General features: G+C 34.0%; 1 protein-coding gene across 6 annotated transcripts in view; it reads left to right on the top strand.

Moving 5' to 3' along the window:
- Mkln1 (muskelin 1) overlaps window positions 1-23,528 on the top strand; it is a 317,153-nt gene that overhangs the window by 279,287 nt on the left and 14,338 nt on the right. For all 6 annotated transcript variants that reach the window (XM_063234205.1, XM_063234200.1, XM_063234188.1 and 3 more), the window contains 4 exons: window positions 4,103-4,250; window positions 5,172-5,286; window positions 12,459-12,598; window positions 19,371-19,473. In XM_063234205.1, coding sequence (XP_063090275.1) covers window positions 4,103-4,250; window positions 5,172-5,286; window positions 12,459-12,598; window positions 19,371-19,473 — 506 coding nt within the window. The remainder of the gene's footprint in view (window positions 1-4,102; window positions 4,251-5,171; window positions 5,287-12,458; window positions 12,599-19,370; window positions 19,474-23,528) is intronic.

Genomic DNA, 23,528 nt, shown 5'->3' with positions numbered 1-23,528 from the left:
TACCTTCTTTCGAGTACAGATGGATTCTGGTTTGGGCTGATATTATTGTTGGTAGCTCAATTGTCTCCAAGGATGTTAATTCTTTCATACCAAAGATGCCAGTTTTTTTGAATTTTTATATGAAATTTGTATTGTTAACCTAGAAAAATTCAAGGGACGAGAATTTGAAGAGAAAAAAATGTTACTAAGTTCTATTGTTACGAGTATTTCAAAAATGGAAACCGAAACATTGAAAGCTTAATATTAACCTCAGGTAGTACTGATGTATCTAGTATCCCTCAAGTCATGTTAGTTTTCCTCCATCTTTTTCCACTGGAATTATTGCTTCAGTGTGTATATTAGTGTGGGCCATCATCATCTGTTTGGCCTCAGTCTTTAGTCTTCTCTCCCTGTGTTCTCCATTTCTTCCCCAACCCATTCTCCACACTGCAAGCAAAATACAAGTATCTGTATTACCTGTTATGAACAACCATATGCCTTCACATTGTTCAACAGATAGTTTTTGGTTACCTACGAAGTGGTAAACAGAATGCTGATAAGCACTTGGAATACAGCTGTAAATAAGGGCTGGCTCTGTCTTACTGAAGCTTTTAGTTTTGCATGGAAAGGTAGAAGTGGTAAATTGACTTTACTTTTGGATTAAGGCTAAAAGAAACTATCTTTAAAAAAGATAAACCTAGTGGTTTTTCTTTACTTTAGATCACTTTTACTTGTCTTTAACTGTAAACTTGCCTTAAAGTCTCCTTTGTGATAGGCCCTAGCTTTGTTCTCTAGCACCATTTTTGGTATCATTATCCTCTTGCCATCAACTCTTTGTTTCATTACTTGAATATTTAATCTTAATAAATCATTTTATTTATTTTGGGCTTTCCCAATGCTGTTCCCCATTCCATGTCACTTCCAGAATCTAGTAGCAAATTTGTGTTTATCACAAATTGTTTCCTTAAATTCTTTAATAAACTCAGGTTAAGAATTAAAGCATATGGTTTTTTAATCTTGGCTGTCTGCTATGGTTTTGACTCTGCTTTTCAAGACTCTGGTGATGTAGTTCATTTGTAGTTTTCCTTATGAGGGTTCATTCCCCACTACTATTAAAAACAAAACAAAAACCTCTGGGGAAATGTGCATACTTTATTCAGAATTTTTTAAAGAACATCGAGTCTTTTCAGTACTCTAGATCTCCTAAAAATTTTACTGGATTAAGTTAGGCTATTCAAAAAAAAAAAAAAAAATGTCATGTCAGAACCATGGTATATTGTATTGTTCTCCCATGGAATTACTTTTACCTCACTTTAAAAATTACATTTACATTTTTTTTCATCTTGCTAGATTACCACTTTGTAAGGCATGAAAAAAGTTTTTTTTATTAAGAGTAGACTATATTTATTGAGAGAAATAAGCTTCTGTCTGAGAGAGAGACAGAAGGGGTCCTGAGTGGGTTGCCCAAAAAATTCTTTGAAGAATGAGTCAGGATACTGTTTAAATTCTTACATTATTAAACATTCTTAGAAAACACGAATTTTGCCCATTATGTAGATGCTTTCTAGTGTATTTAACCATTCTGGTTTTTATTAACTATTCTTCTAAAGCTTTTTTGCTACAGTTAATTACTGTAATTTGAGATGGATTTAGGATATAATTAGTGTTTATGATTCACTAATGTGAGTTATTTGATTAAAAGTACATTTAAATGTGAGTTTCAAGTTGTATTGTTGGAAGTCATACAACAATTTGAACTGTTGAAATTACCAATTAGAGATATCTCTAATGGTAAAAATTGCTGCTGCTTATTATAATCTTGTATGTGTCAGATACTGTAAAATCTTAAATCATTGCTCTTTATAACTATATAAATATATTTCCTTCGATTTAACATCTCAAGTTCTCAAGAAACTTACTCTTTTCATTTGTTAATTGGAGTATAACAGTTTTATGTTATCCTGGGAAGGGAATTAATAGTTTCAATCAGAATGGCAGCTGCTTAGAAAGAAGGGATTTATTAGCATTGTGTCTAACACATAATTACATCAAATTTCAGCGTATCTAAAATTTGGGGTTATTTCTGAATAACTTTTGGCAATAAGACTTCGAATATAAAGGGTTTAGCAGATTCCCCCCCATATGTCAGCTCTGTATTTAGCACTAATTGAAAATTAGTATAGGAGATCTGTGACACTACGAGAGATTTATGCTTTTCTGTCTTGATTACTTTGCTACTGAGACAGAACACCCAGTGCCCATAGTTAAGGAAGGAAAGATTTATTTAGCACGCAGTTTGTAGAGGTTTCAGCTGGTTCCTATCTAAAGTGTTTGGCAGAGGAGAAAAGTTGTTGCAGCAGAAAGTAGCAAAGCAACAAGCAGGGGAGACAAGATTCTTTCTGTTCCTTATATATTATATTTAGACTGCTGGGATTAGGGAAGTAGCACACCAGTCAGTGACTGATGATTTAGCAATCACATACCAAATAATATGTTTTACATACAGAAAATTTTCCTATATTTGAAAGGAACTGCAAATTTAAGAGTTAATAGAAATTTTGTGTTTTAAGAGATTTTTGCCAGTGAGTATTTTTGGAGAAAAATGTTTTGATAACTTGAAAAATTTCAGTGAAACATCTTTACTCTTGGTTTCCCCAGTTTTCCATTCTAGTCTTGGTTTCTGTTGATGTCAGTCCAGAGATTTTTTTATAGTCAGTGAATAACATGTCTTCGCTTTACATTATCATCTTTCTCCCCCTGCGCCCCACCTTCCTTGAGACAGGCTTTGGATATGTAATCCTGGCTGAGCTTGAACACCTACTTTTCTTGCTGATTATATCCATTTGGTGGAATTATTTATTGGTATTTCCTTCCTGCCTGCTTCCATTCCACTTTTATTTCAATCATAACAGCTTTCTGCTTGACTCTGTTTTAATAGCTACCTACTTTGTCTATCCATGCTGTTGTTACTAAGAACTTTCATCTTCTCACTCTATCTTCTCCCAACAGAAATTTCTAGCTTAAAGAGATTTTGTAACCTACCTAGAAGTACTGTGAATTTTTAGATGGAAAATTAGGATCCAAAATTATTCTTGTGTGAAATCATATAGTTAATTGGGAAATTTAGATCAAAACGAGATTTTCTACATTCCTTATGTTTCCAGCACTAATTAGTATTTAAGTTATGAAACTGGCTTCTAAAACCTGTTGAACTCACAAGTCTGTTTCTGTATTATAAGCAAGTTAACTCCAAACTGATGTTTCAATTCAGAAGTAATTTATGTCCTATGAATTTGATATTGTACTTTTACAAAGAACACCCTCAACAAACCATTTCTTCCACACACTAATTTTTTTTAATGTGTAAGGATTAAAGGTTAATTAACTTGAGATGATTTTAAAATAGTGTACCCAGTATGAACACAGTGGTAAAGAATACATTGCACAAGTCTTGTTTCTCTATAGTTCCTTTCTGGTAGTTGATATTCATTCTTTCAAGATGTAGTTGAGCAGGGCTGGGGATTTAGCTCAGCGGCGTAAGTGCCTGCCTTTCAAGCGCACGTTCGTGAGTTCGATCCCTGATACCGACAAAAATAAAGAAGTAGTTGAGGGCCAGGGATATAGCTCAGTGATACAGCATCTGCATGGCATGTGCAAGGTCATGAGTTTGATTCCTGGTACCCCACTCCCCTAAAAATACAAGAATTGAATAATTGTTATATGCCAGATACTATTCTAGGCAGTGGGATAAAATTGATTGACAAAACAACCTCTGCTTTGTGGACCTTACTTTCTTTTTTTAAAATAAATTTTATATGTGTGTCTTAATTTTACAGAACACTGAGTTTCAGTGTGGTGTTTTCATATGTACATATACGATACTTTGATCATACCCATTCCCTCATTTCTTCCCTTAGTACCACCCACCAATTATCTTTCTTCCTTCTTATCTTATAATCTTAGAAAACAATAAATACTTGTCTGTTTAATAAAACAAGTTATGCTTTGAGTTGGAAGATAAGTACTGTAGACACAGAACAGGTTAAAGGTGTATAATCTTTTAAAGAGTACTAGTCTGCTGTCTCAACATGGATATTATCTTATTTTTTCCTTCAACTTACAGTTCCAATGACAGGGTTCACACAGAGAGCAACCATTGATCCAGAACTAAACGAAATACATGTCTTATCTGGACTCAGCAAAGACAAGGAAAAGAGAGAAGAGAATGTCAGAAATTCATTCTGGATTTATGACATTGTGAGAAATAGTTGGTAAGGAGCTTCTGTCTGTGTGTGGCAATCTCAGTGTAATATTTATGTTAGGTTGTTTATTTAAAAGATGAGAAAAATGGAAGGCTTATGTTACTTGTTACATTGCACATTTAAAGGAAGTATTGAAAGAAATCAGTATTTTTAAAAATTATCGACAAAATTGATTCCTGTATGTACAGTGATATTGACTAAATGGAATTTTACTTCTAGTTAGTTTTCAGTCAGAGAGTCAGGAGATTTATATTACTACCAACTAAAAAGGTGAAGAAGGAAATAATGCTTTTTTATCTAATTTTTATGAAGTGAACAGGTGTCTCTAGTGCAGATTTGGGGCATTATTACTTAGTGTTTCCAAACCAAGACCCTTTCTCCCAGAGTGCGTCACAGAACTATTGCTTCAGTAAGCCCTGGCCTGGAGGATCCAGCTCTCACGTTCTGTGATTGCAGCATTAAGTGAATATTTCTGCTGAACAGAAGCACTTCAAAGAACTTACTCTGGGGGATTTAGCTCAGAGCCACAAGCACCTGCAGGCAAACACCAGGTCGTGAATTCAATCCTTGGTACTAAAAGTAAAAAACAAGAATATACTCCGTTTAGTTATGGTGTTCAATAATTAAGAAATTTATTTTTTCCTAAATATAACATTTACTTACATTCAAAACACTGTACTGTGTATCACTTTATTGTGAATAAACAGGCTAGTGTCTCTTTAACCTTCATTTGAGTTTCATTTGTGTTGTGTTTCACAGGTTCTTTTAAAGGGAACTATTTGATAGCTATAAAAAAAATTTGAGAACTTAGTCGTTACACATTCACATTATTTTATGAGTGTTATCAAGACTTTAATTTTTGATGTGAACAAATATATAATTTTTTCTGTTGATAATTGGACATTGGCAATTAAAAGCGCTGTCTTACAGGTCTTGTGTCTATAAGAATGATCAAGCTGCAAAGGATAATCCAAGTAAAAGTCTACAGGAGGAAGAGCCATGTCCAAGATTTGCCCATCAGCTTGTTTATGATGAGTTACACAAGGTATGTCTACTACTTTGACCTATAAACTCTCTGGGACCTACCATATGCAAGAATCTCTAAAATAATCTTGTTTCTCAGTGTTTTTAAATGGATTTGAATATAAGGTTATAATACTAGCAAACATTTACTAGAATATGTAATAGGCATTCAATGTCACTTCTCTCTAAAATTCCTTAAAAGAATAAATGTTTCTAAGAAGGGGACAAGTCACAACCTTGGAACCAAGAGAAACAGTAAACTACATATGAACAAATGAAAATCAGGAATGAATCAAGTGCTTAGAAAAACAACAAAATGACAGAAATTAGTATATACATTTCTATGAGAAACACTTAATAAAGATGCTCTTAATTCTTCCAGTAAAAGACACAGTCTGGCAGATTGGATCAAGAAACAGAATTTACCTCTAAGAAATAAACTTCAGGGCTGGGTAATTAGCTTAGCAGCACAAGCACCTACCTACCTGGCAAGCACAAGGTTGTGAGTTCAGTCCCTGAAACCAAAAAAAAAAACTTCATCGGAAGAGACATAACAGGATTGAAAGTGAAAGAATAGAAAGTGATAGTCCAAGCAGCTGAAGTCTAAAAAGCAACAGGAGTAGATATATTGTAGATATATTGTCCAAACTAATACCAGGCAGAACAGTAGATTTAATGCAGTCCCAATCAAAATAGCAGCAGCATTCCTCACAGAACTAGAAAAAAAAGTATCCTGAAATTTATATGGAGAGCTGGGCATAGTGGCACACACCTATAATCCCAGCAATCAGGAGACTGAGGCTAGATCACTGTGAGTTCGAGGCCAGCCTGATATACATAGCAAGACCTCGTCTCAAAAAACCACCAAAAAAAGTAAAATTTGCATGGAACCAGAAAAGACTCAGCATAGTAAAAGCATTTCTTGTGAATAAAAACAAAGCAAGAGGCATTACAATCACAGACTTTAAACTATACTACAGCACCACAGTGAGAAAAGCAACATGGTACTGGCACAAAAACACATTTGAATTAGTGGAACAGAACAAAAGATGAAACAACCCAGGCATCTGATCTTTAACAAAGGAGACAAAAGCATATGCTGGGAGGGAAAATACCCTCTTTAATAAATACTGCTGTGGAAAGTGGTTACACACATGCAGAAGATTGAATCTAAGCCCCCTATCATCATACAACAAAAGAAAATAAAAATGCATCGTTATAAATATTAAAATAGAAACATTTAATTTCCTGGAAGATACAATACATAAATCTTTTAAAGATGTAGGGATGGAAAAGAACTTTCCAAACAGAATTCCTGTTGTATAAGAAATAACATTAAGACTCAACAAATGAGATTATATTAAATTAAAAATCTGTACAGCAAAGGAAATAATAAAGAAACAACCTACAGAATGGGAAAGTTTTTGCTAGTTACTACTGTGACAGGAATAATACCTAGAATTTACAAAGAATTCAGAAAAATCAGATGTCTGCCAAATAAAATACCTAGTCCAAAAATGGGCAACTGAAATGAATAAATGTTTCTCAGAAGTACAGATGGCCAATAGATACATGAAAAAATACTCAACATCTCTGGTCATCAATGCAGATTAAGTTAATACTGAGATTCTGTCTTACTCCAGAAAGAATGTCCATCATCAAAAAATCAGACACTAACAAATGTTGCCAAGGCTGCTGGTAAAAAGGCACTCTTCCTCATTGTAAACTAGTACAGCCATTATGGAAGTTGTATAGATATTCCTTAAAAAATTAAAAACAAAAATTCCAGTTGATCCAGCTACTCCGCTTCTAGGTGACATCCCAATAGAGTCAAAGACATCATACCACATTGACAGATGCATATCCACGCACAATTCTTGGAATCAACCTATGTATTCATCAACAGATGAGTGGATTTAAAAAATGATGGTATTATATTTTGTCATAAAGAAGGATAAGCTTTGGTCATTTGTAGGAAAATAGTTGCATCTTGAAATCATAATGTTAAGCAAAATCAGATACCCAAGCTTAAATAGCACATAACTTAGATGAAAAATTCAAAGTGTAAATAATTTTAAAACAAAGTAAAAGGTAACAGTAGGAAATAGGTCTTTTACACATGAGAAAAGATTATAGAGATGGTGAGAGAGGAAGGGAAGGGGAAAAAAAGAATTACAATATGTTAACTATATGTATTCCTTAAGATGAATGTCATCATTATGTACTGCAAACATGTACTGATAAAAGATAAAGAATTAAAATTGTAAGAGACAGAGGGCACTATCTGTTGGTAAACGGACTAGTTTACCATGAAGAGATAATAGTTGTAAGTATGTGTATACAAAACATAGGCAGCTCAGTTTTCATAAAACTCCACTGCTTGACATAAAAGGTCTGGACCACTTCCAGTACAATTATAGTGGGTGACTTCAACATCTTCACAAATAGATCATCTAGCTCAAGAAAAAAAAAAAATCACTTAAAGTACACTATAGATCAAATGGACTTAATGAACGTGTACATTCCATCCAGTACTAACGTACACATTTTTAGCAGCCCATAGAACTTTCTGCAAAGTGAAATGTATTTTAAGCCATAAAACAAGTCTTTTTAATAAATAAAAGTGAAATAATCTCATATGTTTTACAAGATCACAATGCATAGAAGGTAGAAATCAAAAAGTAACCACAGAAGCCAGGTGTGGTGGCATAAAGCTGTAATTTCAGCCCCCTTAGAAGATTATCATGAGTCTAAGACCAGCGTGAACTATATAATAAGACTCTGTCATCCCCTCCCCTCAAAAAAGCTGAGGCAAGAGATCTCAAGTTTGGTTCCAGCCTGAGCATCTTTTTGAGACGTCCACTCAAAATAAGAGCCAGGATATAGTTCAGTGCATAGGCCCTGGATTTTATCCCTGTTACTTTAAAAAAAAGAAGTGGTAACAGAAGCCACACAAACATTGGAGATTAAATAATATATTCAGTGGGTCATTGCATCAAGGAAGAAATTTTAAAATTCTGACAGTCAAATGATAATAGAAACATGACATACAAGAATCTGTGGGACACAATGAAAGTTTTAAATTATGATTGCCCACATCAGCAAATCTGAGGGAACTGGCCTGTTGACACACATCTATAATCTCAGCACTCTAGGAGGCTGAGGCAAGAAGATCATAAATCTGGGCAATTTAAGAAGATCTTGTAACCAAAAACTTTTAAAAGTTGCAGTGAAGATACTGGGGCTATGTCTCAATATGAAGGTCCTGATTTTAGTCACTAGAGACCCACAAAAAGAAACAGCAACTCCAAATAACCTAATAATGTATCTCAGGGTCTTGGGTAAACAGTAACAGATCGAAATCCAGTTAAGGAAAAAAAAAATACAGTGGTACCTCAGTTCATGAACTTAATTCTTCCCATGATTCTCATTGTAAACTAAGTCAAATTTCCCTATAACATCAACATTGAACCCAGCCATTGAATTTGATTCAGTTCGAGGCAGTTTGGGACAGAATTGTGGAAAGAAGTTTGTGAAGTCAGGTGCCATTATAATAAAGATCAGAGCAGGATAAATAGACATAAGGACAGTAAAAAAGATCAGTGAATCAAAAGTTGGTTCTTTGAAAAAATAAAGTTTGCTAAGCCCTTAACCAGACTTTCTCAAAAGATTCAATAAAATTAGAGATGAAAATGGTGGAATTGCAAGACACCACTGAAATCTAAAATATTATTAGAAACTATTTTAAAACTTACAATTCATTAGAAAATTTCCCTATATAGTCAACATTGAAATAAAGGAAATAGAACATTTCTAAACAACATATGTCCTATCAAAATGAACCAAGAAGATACAAAAAAATCTGAACAGATGAATGACAAACAGTGAGACTAAAATAATAAGTCTCCCAACTAAGAAAAGCCCATGGTGGCACATGCCTGTAATAGCAGCACTCAGAAGGTTGAGGCAGAAAGACCCCCCTGAGTTTGAGGCTAGCCTGGGCTACATAAGGAGTTCAAGGTCAGTACATACTACAGAGTGAGACTGTGTCTCAAATAAATAAACAAAGCTCAGTATGCAGATCTACTGCTGCATTTTACCAGACTTTTAGAAAGGGTCTGACATCAATGCTTCTCAAAACTTTTCTATGAAACAGAAAGGGAAGGAATGCTTCTATGTTTTTTCTTCAAAGCCAGCATTCACCTGATACCAAAATCAGGTAAGAACTCAACTAAAAGAGTAAAGTACAGAACGCTATTTTTGATGAACAGAGATGCAAAACTTAATAGAAATCTTGAAAACATAATTCAGCCATATATTAAAAAGATCATACCTGTGACCAAACTGGCTTTACTCCAGGGATACAAGGATGGTTCAGACATTTGTAAGTCAGTAAATCTAATATACCACATAAATAGAACTAAGGATAAAAACCATGTGATCTTCTCTATAGATGCAGGGAAAAAACCCTTCCTTCATGATAAAAATACTGAAAAAAATAGGAAGATCTTTCCTCAAATTGATAAAAGCGGTACATTATGAGGCTCTAGATAATATCCTACTGGATGAAGAAAGAAAAAGCATTTCCTCTAAAATAAGGAATGAGACTATAGTGTCTACTCTTACCACTCCTGTTTAGTATAGTACTTGAAATTTTAACCAGAGTACTTTGGCAAGAGAAAGTAAAAAATGGATACAAAAAGAGAAGGAAAAAGTCAAATTACCCATTTGCAGATGTAATTTATAATAACTAAACTATGGAAGGGGCTGGGGATTTAGCTCAGCGGCGTAAGCGCCTGCCTTGCAAGCAGGCAGTCGTGAGTTCGATTCCTGGTACCGATAAAAAGGAAAAAAAAAAAAAAGATGCATTATTAAGGGGCTGGGGATTTAGCTCAGCGGCATAAGCACCTGCCTTGCAAGCAGGCGGTCGTGAGTTCGATCCCCGGTACCGATAAAAAGGAAAAAGAAAAAAGTGGAAACAGTCTAGATGCCTAACAACAGATAAGTGGATAAAGAACATACACACACACACACACACACAAACGCATGATGGTGTTATTCAACCACAAAGAACAAAATCATGCCAGTATTAGGAAAGTGGAGCTGAGTGTGGTGCTGCGAGCCTATAATCTTAGCACTTAGTAAGCTGAGGCAGAAAGGCCATTGTGAGTTCAAAGCCAGGTTAGGCTACATAATGCCTTTAAGACCCTTCTGAACTACTTTGTCAAGTCTGTAGCTCGGGGAAAAAAAAGACAAAAAAAAAAGTGGGTGGAACTGGAAACCATAATTTTATGTGAAATAAGCTAGTCTCAAAAAGTTAAATATTGCATATTTTCTTTTCTATAAGCAATTTAAAAATAAATTTTTAAATAAAAGGAGGGATTAGAGGGAACCAGAAAGGAGACTTTTTAGAGCTAGGGAAGAAGTTAAGGGAGAAGTGAGTAAGAGGAGAGGAGGTAATAGGGATGAAATTAAGTGTTACACAAATGTGCCAATATACCCAAATGAATCTCTTTATTCAGTATCACTAATATACACTAATAACAAGTATTTTGTGTAGTGTATTTAATTTTTGGTATTTTTCATCTTTGGAAAATAGTTATTGGCTGCTTCTCTAGCTCAGTGGTAGTGTTTGCCTAGTGTGTGAGGTCCTATTCCACAACCAAAACAAAAATTGCACAGTTTATTATTTAAAATAATTTTGATTTATGATATGAAAAAGGAACAAGAATGTAACCTTCTGTTATATAATTTCTCTGTTGTGTAAAAAGTTGTACTATCTGTATTTCCATTATATGAGTGACTTCTCTTTGATTATTCTTATGAAAATGGTATTATTACATTTGAAAGTTTTAATATCACCAAGCATTCAGAGTGATTTCTTTAGTTGTTTCTCCTTTAAATTTATCATGTAGTTTAGTGCTTGAATTCATATCATATAGAAATTTAGTAGGGCCAGGGATTTAGCTCAGCAGCATAAGCGCCTGCCTGGCAAATGTGAGGTCGTGAGTTTGCTCCCCGGTACAAAAAAAAAAAAAGCAAGAAATTTACTGACATTCCTGATTTTATTTAGGCTGTATAGATGATAATTTGAAGCACGTGCTGTATAGCTTAGGCGCTCCAGGTTAAAAGGTACCATGGAGGCTGGGGATTTAGCTCAGCGGCATAAGCGCCTGCCCTGCAAGCAGGCAGTTGTGAGTTTGATCCCTGGAACGGATATAAACGAAAAAGACCAAAAAAAAAAAAAAAAAAAAAAAAAAAAAAAAAAAAAAAAGATACCATGGAAATGGGGGGAAAGGAAAGGGAAAAAAAAGCTGGTTCTCCCAATTTAAGGCATTAAATGAATTTCCACCTATAGGACAGAATAATGTCTCTACTGTATAATATCATTGAATATAAGTGTTTGCAGAATTTCTTGAATGCTTTTTATAGGTATGGAATATTAAAAGTCTAATGTAATAGTGAAATCATTATTATGTTCTTACAGTTTTGAATAAAGGAATGATATTTTTAAAGTTATCTTACAAATTATATGTGCCACTTAATATTTGACATTTAGATTAAAACCAAAATAATATGGTAAAAATTTTAATGTACTTTTCCTTTTTAGTTATTCTGTTGAATGTGTCACAGTTACACTCATTTCTTTCATTTTTCTGCCTCCCTTCTCCTGCCATTCCCTCCTGTTTTCTCTTCTTCTCTCCTCTTTTTCTCCCGAACAGGGTTTCTGTAAATTTCCCATGCTGATTTTAATCTTGTGATCCTCATACCTCACCTTCCTACTTTCCTGAGTAGTTAAGATTATAGGCTTGTGCCACCTTATCTGGCTGAGTGTCAAGAGTGCTTTTAAAAGATGCATTTGCTATTCTAGTCAACACTTGATTAATTTGTTACCCTCTGGAAACTGTATGTTGGATTAGCTGCTGCTTGTCATTCTAATTATGGTAGTACAAGCCATTTTTGTAATACATGTAGTCTAGAAAAGTAGCCACAGTACTTTAAAGTAAAATTGAAATTTGAGAAAAATCAGTAGAAACTTTTGGCAAAAATGTACTAATTTTGTAATTTTTTATGTGCATAAGGATATGGAAGTTATCTGCAATGCACTGCTACCAGAACAAATTTTACGATGGCTTCAGTGTTTTCTTGAGAATGTATAAGATTTTAAAAATCTGATTTGTTTTTTTATTATAGGTTCATTACTTATTTGGTGGGAATCCAGGAAAATCTTGTTCTCCAAAGATGAGACTTGATGACTTCTGGTCACTGAAGCTGTGTCGACCTTCTAAAGATTACTTGCTCAGGCATTGCAAGTACCTCATAAGAAAACATAGGTATCAGAATAATTCACTAAAAACTTATAACATTATCAGCTATTGTTGGTTTTACCTAGCTTTGGACATAACACTTTCTCTTTGCAGCTTTAATAAAAAGGTAAATGTAAATATTGTGAAAATCATGTCCCTTGTAGATGTTTTGTTACTTTTTTTTTCTTCTTTAAAAGGGAGAGACAAAACAAAGGCATTGGTGTTAAAATATTTTAAATACAGAGCCAGTGAAATTTTGTGAATGCTAAAGTAATAGGAAAAGCTTTGCTGTGAAGGTCATGTTGCTGCCTTGGAGGAACTCAGTTACTAAGGTTACAAATTAGGTCAATTTAGCCAGGCATGGTAGTGCACACCTGTAATCTCAGCATTTGGGAGACTAGGGCAAGAGGATCATCATAAGTTCAAGTCTAATTTGGGCTACATAGTGAGTTAAGGTCAGTCTGAATTACAGAGTGAGACACCACTTCAAAAATAAATTAGATCTGCTGTAGATTATTGATATATTTTCAACCTGTTCATTCTCATAATAATGAATGTGGTGTTATAGTTGACTGAATAATTCTTTTGTCTTGTTTCATTTTTCAGAAAAGGTCTTACTGTTTAGCACAGGCAAGCCTTGACTTGTAGCCCAGGCTGGCCTACTGCCTCAACCTTTCAAGTGCTGGGTTTGAAAGCATGTGCCACCACATCTGGCTTGGCTAAATAACATTTTAATAATTTGATGTATCAAATCGATTTAAAATATGGTTATAGTTTTATATAATTACTTTTGCTAAATATAAAATCATGTAATTGAGCATTTACCCATATATTTCCTTGGTCTTGTTTACTTTTTTTGCAGATAGCTGGGTCAAATGAAGTTTCTTGCTTTAGTTTTTTGAGGAATTTCCATAATGGTGGTACAGTCCTAGTTTATAGTCCCACCAACAATTTCAAAGAATTCCTTTTTTCCTTTAGCCTCCACAGGATTTGTTCATTTCTTGATTATAGCTATTCTTTCTGGGGTAAGATAGAATCAGTGTTGTTTTAATTTGCATTTAATAGCCAGTGATGTTGAACATTTCTTCTTGTATATACTAGCCATTTGCACTTCTTTTGAGAGTGCCTATTCATTTTACTTACCAATTGCTTGATTCTTTTATTCTGGGGGGTCTAATTCTTTTGAATTCTTTGTCTATTATAGATACTAGTCCTCTGAGGAGTGAGTAGCTGGCAGAAATTTTTTTCCCATTCTGTAGGGTGTCTTTTCACTCTCTTGGTTGTTTTCTTTGCTGTTCAGAAGCTTTTAAATTTTATTTGATCCCACTTTTTTGATTCTCGGCACTATGTCTCCACAACCAGAATTCTGTTCACAAAGTCCTTGCCTATCCCTATGATTTCAAGAGTTTTACTTATTTTATCTTTTAGCAGGTTGTTTGCCTTTGGGCTTTTAGCTCTTTGATCCATTTTGATTTTAGTTTAGTACATGGTGAGAGTTATGGGTCTAGGTTCAGTATTCTGCATGCAGATAATCAGTTCTCCCAGCACCATATGTTAAAGAGGCCACTTTTTCTCCAGTGTACATTTTTGGCCCCTTTGTCAAAGATAAAGCTGAATTTGCTTGATGTTGTTTCTGCATCCTCTGTGCTGTTCCATTGATCTACATATCTGTTTTTGTGCCACTAGCATGCCATGGTTTGGCTTGGTTTGATTTGGTTTGGTTTTGTCTTGTCACTGTAGCTTCAATCAGGGATTGTGATGCCTTGCACTTTATTGTTATTATCTAGGAATGCTTTTCCTATTCTAGGTTTGTTCTGGTTTCATGTGTGTTTCAGAGTTGTTTTCTCCAGTTCCGTAAAGAATGTTGTTGGTATTTTGATTGAGATTATATTAAATCTGTATATCAGTTTTGGGAATGTCATTGACTATATTGTTTGTTTCTCTATGTCCAGAAATAAGAAATACCTATGCATTTTCTGATGTCCTCTTCAGTTTCTGTTATCAGAGTATTTTAGTTTTTGTTGTAGACATCTTTTACTTCCTTGGTTAGGTTAATTCGTAAGTATTTTAATTTTTCTTGGTGCTATTGTGAATGGTACTTTTTTCCTAATTTCCTCAGTGAGTTCATTATTGGTTTATGGGAACACTTGATTTTTGTGTTTTAATTGTGACTCCTGCTACATTGTTAAACTTGATTATTAATTTTAGGAGTCTTTTGGTAGAATCTTTTGGGTCTTTTATGTAGAGGATCATGTCATCTGCAAATAATGATGACTTCTTTCTTTCCATATAAGGTTTATTTATTTTTCTTGCCTAACTGCTCTTGCTAATTTTGAGTACTGTATTGAACTGGAGTAGTGATAGTGAATGGACATTCTTGTCTCATTCCTGATTTTAGAGGGAAAGCTTTCTATTTTTCCCCATTTAGTATGACATTACTTGTTCAATGACTTTAACCATTTGAGATAATGTTATTTATGCCTGTTTTCTTCAGTGTTTTTGTAATGAATAAATGTTGAATTTTGTTGAAGGCTTTTTCTATATATATTAAGATAGTCATGTGATTTTTGTTCTTCTGTTTATGTGGTGTATTAAATTCATTGATTGGCATGTATTGAACCATCCCTGAATTACTGGAATGAAGCCTGCTTTGTCCTTTTAATGATTTGTTGCATTCTGTTTGCCAGTATGATGTTGTTGAAGATTTTTGCATCTATATTTATTAAAGAAATTGGTCTCTCGGGGTAAAGGTAGCTTTCAGAAATGACTTTGGGAATATTGCTTCCCTTACAGTTTCATTAAACGTCTTGAGGAGTATTGGTATTAGATCTTCCCTGAAGCTTGTGGAATTCAGTGGTGAATTCATCCAGACCTGGGCTTTTCTTAGTTGGTAGGTTATTACTGCTTTAATTTCATTGCCTGTTATCGGGTTATTCAGGGTTTTTATATCTTCTTGGTTCAGTTTTGGCAATTCATATATATCTTGGAATCTTTGTTCTGAATTCTCCAATTTATTGGCATACAGATCTGCAAAATAATTGTCAGTAATCTAGATTTTGGCAACGTCCATTATAATTTCACCTTTGGAGTTGGTTGGCTAACAATAAGTTTGTTTACTGTTTTGTAAAACCGTTTGATTCATTGTATTTGTTTTAATTTTCAATCTTACTGGTTTGGTGTTTATAATTTTCTTTTTGTACTGTCTTTGGTTTTGGATTGTTCTTGATTTTTTTGGACCTTGAGATGTACTGTTAGGTTTATTTGGACTTGCTCTGTTTATTGTGATGTAGGCATTCAAAGCTGTAAAATTCCCTCTTAGGACTGCCTTAATTATGTCCCATAAGTTCTAGTATGTTATATCAGCATTATTGTTTAGTTCAAGGAACTGACATATTTCTTCCTTCATTATTGTTTAATTTCTATCTGTTTGCACAGTTTCTGTGTTTTCTTTTGTCATTAATTTCTAGCTTCATTGTGCCATGATCTGATAAAATGCATGCTGTAACTTCAGTTATTTTGCATTTACTTAAGCATGCTTCTTTGAGTAGTACGTAGTCTGTTTTGGAGATAGTTCCATGTGCTACTAAGAAGGTATATTCTGCTGTTATTAGGTGGAATGCTGTAGATATCTATTAAGTCCACGTGTTTGAAAGTTTTCTTCAACACTGCTATTAGGCGATTTTTTTTTTTTTTTGTCTAGTTGATCTATTTGTGACAGTAAAGTATTGAGATTCCCCACTATAAGTGTATTGATATTTGTCTGGTCTTTTATGTCCAGTAGTGGTTGTTTTATGAAAGTGAATGTGCTGTTGTTCAGTGCATGTATGTTAATAATTGTTACTGCTATTGAAATGTTCCCTTAACTAATTTATAATGACCTTCTTTGCCTTCTGATCAGTTTTGGCTTGAAATCCACATTGTCTGAAAATAGAATAGCTACTCCTGCTTTTGTGTGTGTGTGTTCCTGTTGCATAGACTATTGTTTTCCATCCTTTTGAGTTTTAGTCTGAATTTCTTTTTGGATTAAATGTGTTTCTTATATACAGCATACCGTTGGATTTTGTTTCTTGATCCATTCTGCCAGTCTGTGTCTTACAGTTGAAGAATTGAGACCATTCACATTCAGAGTTATTACCTAAAGGTATTGGCTTATATTGTCATTGCATTATTTTCCTGTTACTGATCCCCTTTCTTTCGCTTCTGTTTAACTGCTGACCCTATCTGGTATATTCATTCTGTTAGGCTTTTTGTCACTGTTAGTTTCATTGCCTCTTCATAGGATAGCTAGAGAATTTTTTTGCCTACTTGGATTCAAAGCCAAGATTTTATCACAAGTATTCTGACACTACACCTCCTTGTTTAACCACCCTGTCTATGTGTGTATATATGTACATATAATTATGCGTGTATTTATTTTTATATGTTTAGTACATTAAATATTTTATATAGAATATAAATATTTAAAATCTCTATGTATAAATTAATTTTGTGTTTCTTTATCATATAATGTTACCATTCTGTGCTTCACAAGTTGTGCTTGACAAATACATTAATGCAAAAACTGTATGAAGCATTATTGTGAATAATGAGTGTATATCTTACAGGATCTAGAAGGGAAAAAAGTAAATTTTCACTTTATTTAGATAGCAAGGGATAAACCTTTACAAGATTTAAACTTGGAGAAGCCTCCAACTATTGTTAACATTTTATCCTTAGTATTTTACTTAGTGTTAACTTTATTTTTAAAAGAGGTTGCTTGTTTGTTTTTAAGTGGTAAGCAAATTCAGAGAAACTAGTTTTAGTTCTATTTTTTTTTTTTCATATATACCAACTAGTTGATGTGGAGATTGTCTATGAGCATTTGGAGAAAAGGATTTTCCTGACATTATATCCTTGAGTCAGCCACAGGGAGAAAGCTGCTCAGGGAGAGTGAGAAGAGTAAAGGTATATGGGCATTGTTGGAGAGTCACCACCTTTTGAGAGGCTTGCAAAGGAAGAGATACTCCACAAAAGAGACTGAGAAAGCACAGTAAGATATTGGATAACTCTAAAGGTTGCACAGAATTTCTTGGAAAATTTGTTATGGATATGAGAGAAAGAATAGCCAAAGATGGTCCTAGAAGATCATGAGAATCTTGTCTACTACTAATTCAAACTGACCAATAAAAGGGCAGATTTTAAACATTTGAAACAATGTAGACCTTTTTCCCTCTCAAACTCTTTATTTTTAAAAGAAAAATTTTTTCAAAACAAGATAACAGGGTAACAGTATATTGTGTATTGTTATCTGTAGCTACTCAGAGTAAGTTAAGCTTTCAAGGTCATGGCTACATTGCAGACAGAATAGATAGAAGTTTGTTTCTAAATAGTGAGTGGTATATTTTAATTCAGCTGTCATATTAGACACTTAATCTTTCATTGTACATCATCTTACCCTATGTTGGCTAGACTGGCTTCTCTTTTTTTATTGTTGTTATGGAAAATAATTATTCTATTTAGTAAAAATACAAATTTAAAGGGAGAGCAATATGTTGTACCAAGGAAGTAAATAAAAGTACAAAAGAACAGTAATACTTTTCTAGACTTTGACTTGCCTAAAATACTGATACCTTATCACTGAGGTGGTCTTCAGCCTGTACACTCTGGATAAGTCTTCACCATTTTCCCTACCCAGAGAACAATGAAATAAATGATCTTTTCTTTGTTTGTATAATATTTTGAAAAACATGACCATTAATTATAAATAAACCCATGTATGATTATATTATAACCAAAGTACATTATCTTACTTAAATAGATAAATTGATATGAATAGGGTTCCCCCCCACCGTAACTCTTTTTCCTTTTCGGTTTTGAAACAGATACAACTGAATTTGATTCTGCTTCTGTTACTTACTGGCTTTTGTCATGGTCAGACTCATATTTGAGGTCTTATGTTCCTTATTTTTAAAAATGGTAAAACTGGATCATCGTGGTTATTTTTGAGGGTAAATGAAGTAATGTGTATAAAATACCTAAATCAGTATCTCACACATTACAAGTGCTGGCTGGATATGTGGTTGCTGCAGATGTTTCTCTCAGGTTGTTTTCACTGAGAAATGGAAATAGTCTCATTAAAAATATCAAATCAAAAAAAAATCAAATCAATGTTAATGATACTTTTCAAAAGAGAAACTCATTTCCAGACTGTTAAGCGTATTATTTAGAAAATATATTTTACAAATTAAGTATTTTTATTTTATAGCTCCTTGTCTTTGATGGAACAAACTGGGCTGTTTTGCAGTTTTGACATGTGAAATATTTAGCATAATCACGGTTGTACAGTTGCCTTAATTCTCAGTTACAATTTTAAGGAAAGGCCAGAAAGTACCTGTTCCTTAGCACAGCAACTGTTTGTGGCCACCTGATATTGCCGTTATTGCCATGGACTTCATTTACACTGTCTGCCTGGTGATATTCTTACTCTGTATTCCCAAACATGTTTTTTAGATCTCCAGAATATATACAGTAGTGCCTTGGTTTATGAACTTAATTTGTTTTATGATTTTGGGGAAAATAGCTGTGTTTGTGTGGTTGGTTTGTGTGGAGGGGGCAGGGGAGTGGTTGTGTTTGTGTCTGTTGCCTGATGCAGTTTGTGAACAGAAATAAAATTTGCCAAATGCTTTTGTTTACAGACCAAATTGTTTATAAACAGAAGTGTTTGTGAACCAAGGTATTTTACTTTGCTCTGAATTTTAATGACATTTCTAATGGTACCATGTAACTCAAAATAATTACTATTCTTGTTTATATTTTTTAGGTTTGAAGAAAAGGCCCAAGTAGATCCTCTTAGTGCTCTAAAATATTTGCAAAATGATCTTTATATAACTGTGGATCATTCAGACCCAGAAGAGACAAAAGAGGTAAAGAAAGATGTTAATAAACTTCAGAAATTATTTTTTTTTAAAGGTCTAACTTGAACTTTTAAAAGGAAATATGACATTAATCTTAAAAATGGCACAGAACAGATAAAATAAGCATTAAACAGGCATATTTTCTATTTTTAAAAAAATTATTTATTTATTTTAAAGAGAACAAAAGAAAACAATGAAACAAATCAAATCAGAACAGGAAAATGCAAACAACACAGCACTTCACAACAAAACAATTGGACATCAACATTAGCTAACATAATGTCTCTTTTCTTTTAAATAGTTGAGCATACCTTCACACACAATAATATCAAACATAAGAATATAGTTAAAAACATTCAAAAGAATGAAAGCATTACAGGACTTCAGAGACAAATAACAGGAAATGAACAATGGCTGCTATTATAATACCTCATTTTCCTCAAAAAATTTGTCTGTAACATCACACATAATAAAATCAAATAAAACACAACAAGCTAGAATCAATCAAAACAGAAGAACAAAAGCATGGTAGGACTTCAAAACAAGATGATAGTACATCAGCAATAGCTACCATAATGTCTTGTTTTCTTCAAAATATCGTTCATACCACCTCACATAATAAAAATCAAAACAAAATAAAATCAGACCAATGAATGAAAGCATTATAAGACTTCAAAACAATATAATAGGAAACTATGATTACCGTAATATTTCCCTAAATTATATTCAGAATAGCTGCCCTTACCACCTGAAAGCATAAAATCTAACAAAAGACAGAACAAAGCCAAACCTAATAAAATTGTGTAAACAATGCAAGAGTTCAAGATAAGACAATAAGAAATTGACAGTAGTTTCCACCTTTCCCTCCCTTTGCTCTTTTTTTAAAAATTTTATTTAAAGACAAAACAGAAAATGGATAGAAATAATACATACTTTCAAAGAAAGAATTAACAGTAAGAAATCACTAGTTGATATTTATATATTGTCCTCTTATAAATAGTTATTCAAGATACAAAAGTGGAGCATATAAAGTGGGGTTTCAAACAGCAAGACTGCAACCAGTTCTGTTCAACAAAAAATCACTCTGAGAAAAGAATAATAGTATTGCTGGGTTTCACATTATGATACTCCTGGATCAGCACAGGGTATTGTAGTGTCTCTTTTTCTTCAAAGTATTTGTTCATTTCATCATGTGTCATAAGATCAGTTCTCATAAACTGTTTATGGTTCTAAGCATGCATGAGTCTTAACATGTATTTCTATCCTTTCTATATTGGAGGAACAAAACAAAGCAGGACAAAACAAAACATATTCGTATAAACACATGAAATGAAAAAGACATATAAGACCGCTCGCTGTACAAGGGGTTCTACCATGGTTACTGTGTTGTCTCTTGTTATCTTCAATAGAATTGGCTATATCATCAGACATAGTATAATTGAATATATCAGTACATAACAGTATTAATAATACAATTTTTTATGTAGTATAAAACTTCAAAAACAGATAGTAATCAAGCCAAAATTGGTATCATAGTGAGTCTTGTCATCTTCAGTGTAATTGCCTAAACTCTCAAACTTGATGTTATCAATCATACAAGTTTTGAATAAAATCTGTCAATACCAAACAGCAATCAAACAAACCAGATTTAACTAAGATCGATCATGATAAACCAGTATAAGTCATACAGGGCTCCAAATTAAGTTAATAGGAAATTAAAGATGATTACTGTGTTATATCCTGGTGTTTTGGGGATAGCTGTCTGTGCCCTCAAATCCAATGCAAGTAGATAAACTGGGACAGAATAAAATTTATCTATGCAGAGTGGTGCAAGTAATATGGGTTTTAATTCTTGATATACTATTAACAATATCTTCTGCCATCTGCAGTATCTTTTGCCAGGGTGCACTGTATTTTGGGGTCTCATCTAGACCCTCAGATTTAAATTGGGGGAGGGGGGCAACCTGCTATTTACCTAAGTGGTTCCAAACCTTCTCCCTCCTGGACTTGATCTCTGATTATATTCCTTTACCTATTAAAGCCTGTCTTTCCAGCCTATTCACAAATAACTGGTCTAGTTGTCCCTATTACTCTCTGGCTCCCTGTCCTATTGAGCATTGTTTTCCCATATTTGATTTTCAGTCCATATACCCTTTTTCAGGTTAATTATATTTCCTATAAAGAGTATCTCAGTAGACCTACCTCCTGATCTACTCTACCTGTGATTCTCTCTTTTTTTTTAATTTAGTGTATCAAGGCTGTCTATATTGCGGTTTATAACCAACCTTCTCTGCCTCATTTCTGTTATGCTCTTTGCCATTAGTTGTTTGCTTGTCTTTTTCATTCTACTTTCTGCTCCATTCATTGAGGCCTCTCTGCCACTGTTTCTGGAATCCTGGTACTTTTCTCTCTCTCTAGAATGCCCTGCAATATTCTCTGTAGGGTTGGATTGGTGGTCCCAAATTTCCCCAATTCCTCTCTGTCTTGGAAGGATCTTGTTTTTCCATTAATTTCTAGAGACAGTTTTGCAGGGTATATCAATCTTGCCCTGGAGGTTTTTTTCTTTCAGGGCTTGGAATATTTCGCTCCAAGGTCTTCTTGACTTGGTTTGTGTCGAGAAGTCTGCTGTAATTCTGATGGGCCTTCCTTTATAGGTGATCTGTTTCTTATCTCTAACAGCTTTTAATATTCTGTTCTTATATTGAGTGTGGCTCTGTTTTGGTTGTAGGTAGCTGGAGTTCTGTATGAAACAGGCATATTTTCATATGATTATTATCATATGTTACCAGAAAATTCTTAGTCCATTTAAAAAAAATTCTCAGATACAAAGTTTTAACTCAGGTATTAATTTTGTACTTCAGGAAAAAAGTAGTAATTTTTACATTTTCCATGGTCTCAGTCTTTCATGAATTATGTTCAGTATAAACTTTTCTGTTGAGTTTGAGGCCAGCCCAGACTATCTAGTGAGTCTAAGTCTAGCTAAGTCTATAGAGTAAGACCTTGTATTAAAAATAAAACTACTGGTGTGTGCATGTAATCCCAGCCCTGGAGTAACTAAGGCAGAAGGATCATAAGTGTGAGGCCATCCTAGATTACACAGTGAGTTTGAAGCCAACTTGGCCTATATCGTGAGTATGAAACTGTGTGAGTGTATGTGTGTGCATGTGTCTTTCTCTGTTTCACACATACACATAGATGTAAAACCTACTAGAGTTTGGTGCTGTGTTCAGTCCATAATCTTAGGTCTCTAAGAGGTCAAGGCAGAAACTTTACAAGTTCGAGCCCAGCCTGGGCAATGTGAAGACATAACATGACCCTGTCTCAAAATTTAAAGCAAAGCCAAAAAAAAAAACCGAGGCTGTTGTTGAGTGTAAATGCCCTGGGTTCAATATAGAATACCAAAAAGAAAAAGAAAAAAAAACTTTTAAGTTCTTTAAGAAAAGAAAATGTCCCGCCCCCTTGTTGTAGGGAAAAAGAGGTTGGTAGGATAGAATCCTTGCTGCCTTAATGTTTAGTTGTATGTCTGTTAATACCTGGATAGCTTGATTATAGACTACAAATTTCATTCATCATTAGTTCTTAAAGTTTAAAGATCAGCAGCTGATCAGGACTTTTCAGTTTGTTGTTACAAGTCTAGAAGCAGCTGTTTCTAAAGATTTCATATTCTTAAGGACATGTTTGTTCATCCAATGTGTAACTGTGCCCACTGTAATTTTCATGGTTTTACAGTAGCCTCTCTTTCCACTTTTTTTTTTTTTTTTTTTTTTAGTGGAGGGAGGATTGAACCCAGGGCCATCACACTGAGCTACATCCCTAGATTTTGATTTCTGTTTTTTGGCACTGGGAATCAGACTCTAGACCTCACACTTACCAGGTAGATGCTGTGCCACTCAGCTAAATTCCCAGGTAATCCCCTGCTCCCTTTTTGAGACAGGTCTCAGCAACTCTTGCTGAGTTTTCCATTCTGGACTTGAATTGTGATCCTCCTGCCTCAGTCCCTTAGAGTGCTGGGATTACGGACATATGCCACCACACCTGTTTCTTTCTACTAACTTCTGAAATTT

The sequence above is a fragment of the Cavia porcellus genome, unplaced genomic scaffold, assembly GCF_034190915.1.
Source record: "Cavia porcellus strain 051 isolate PalLab524CR breed Dunkin Hartley unplaced genomic scaffold, mCavPor4.1 scaffold_2, whole genome shotgun sequence".
In the NCBI taxonomy this organism is placed as follows: domain Eukaryota; kingdom Metazoa; phylum Chordata; class Mammalia; order Rodentia; family Caviidae; genus Cavia; species Cavia porcellus.
This window is presented reverse-complemented; position numbering and strand designations above follow the sequence as displayed.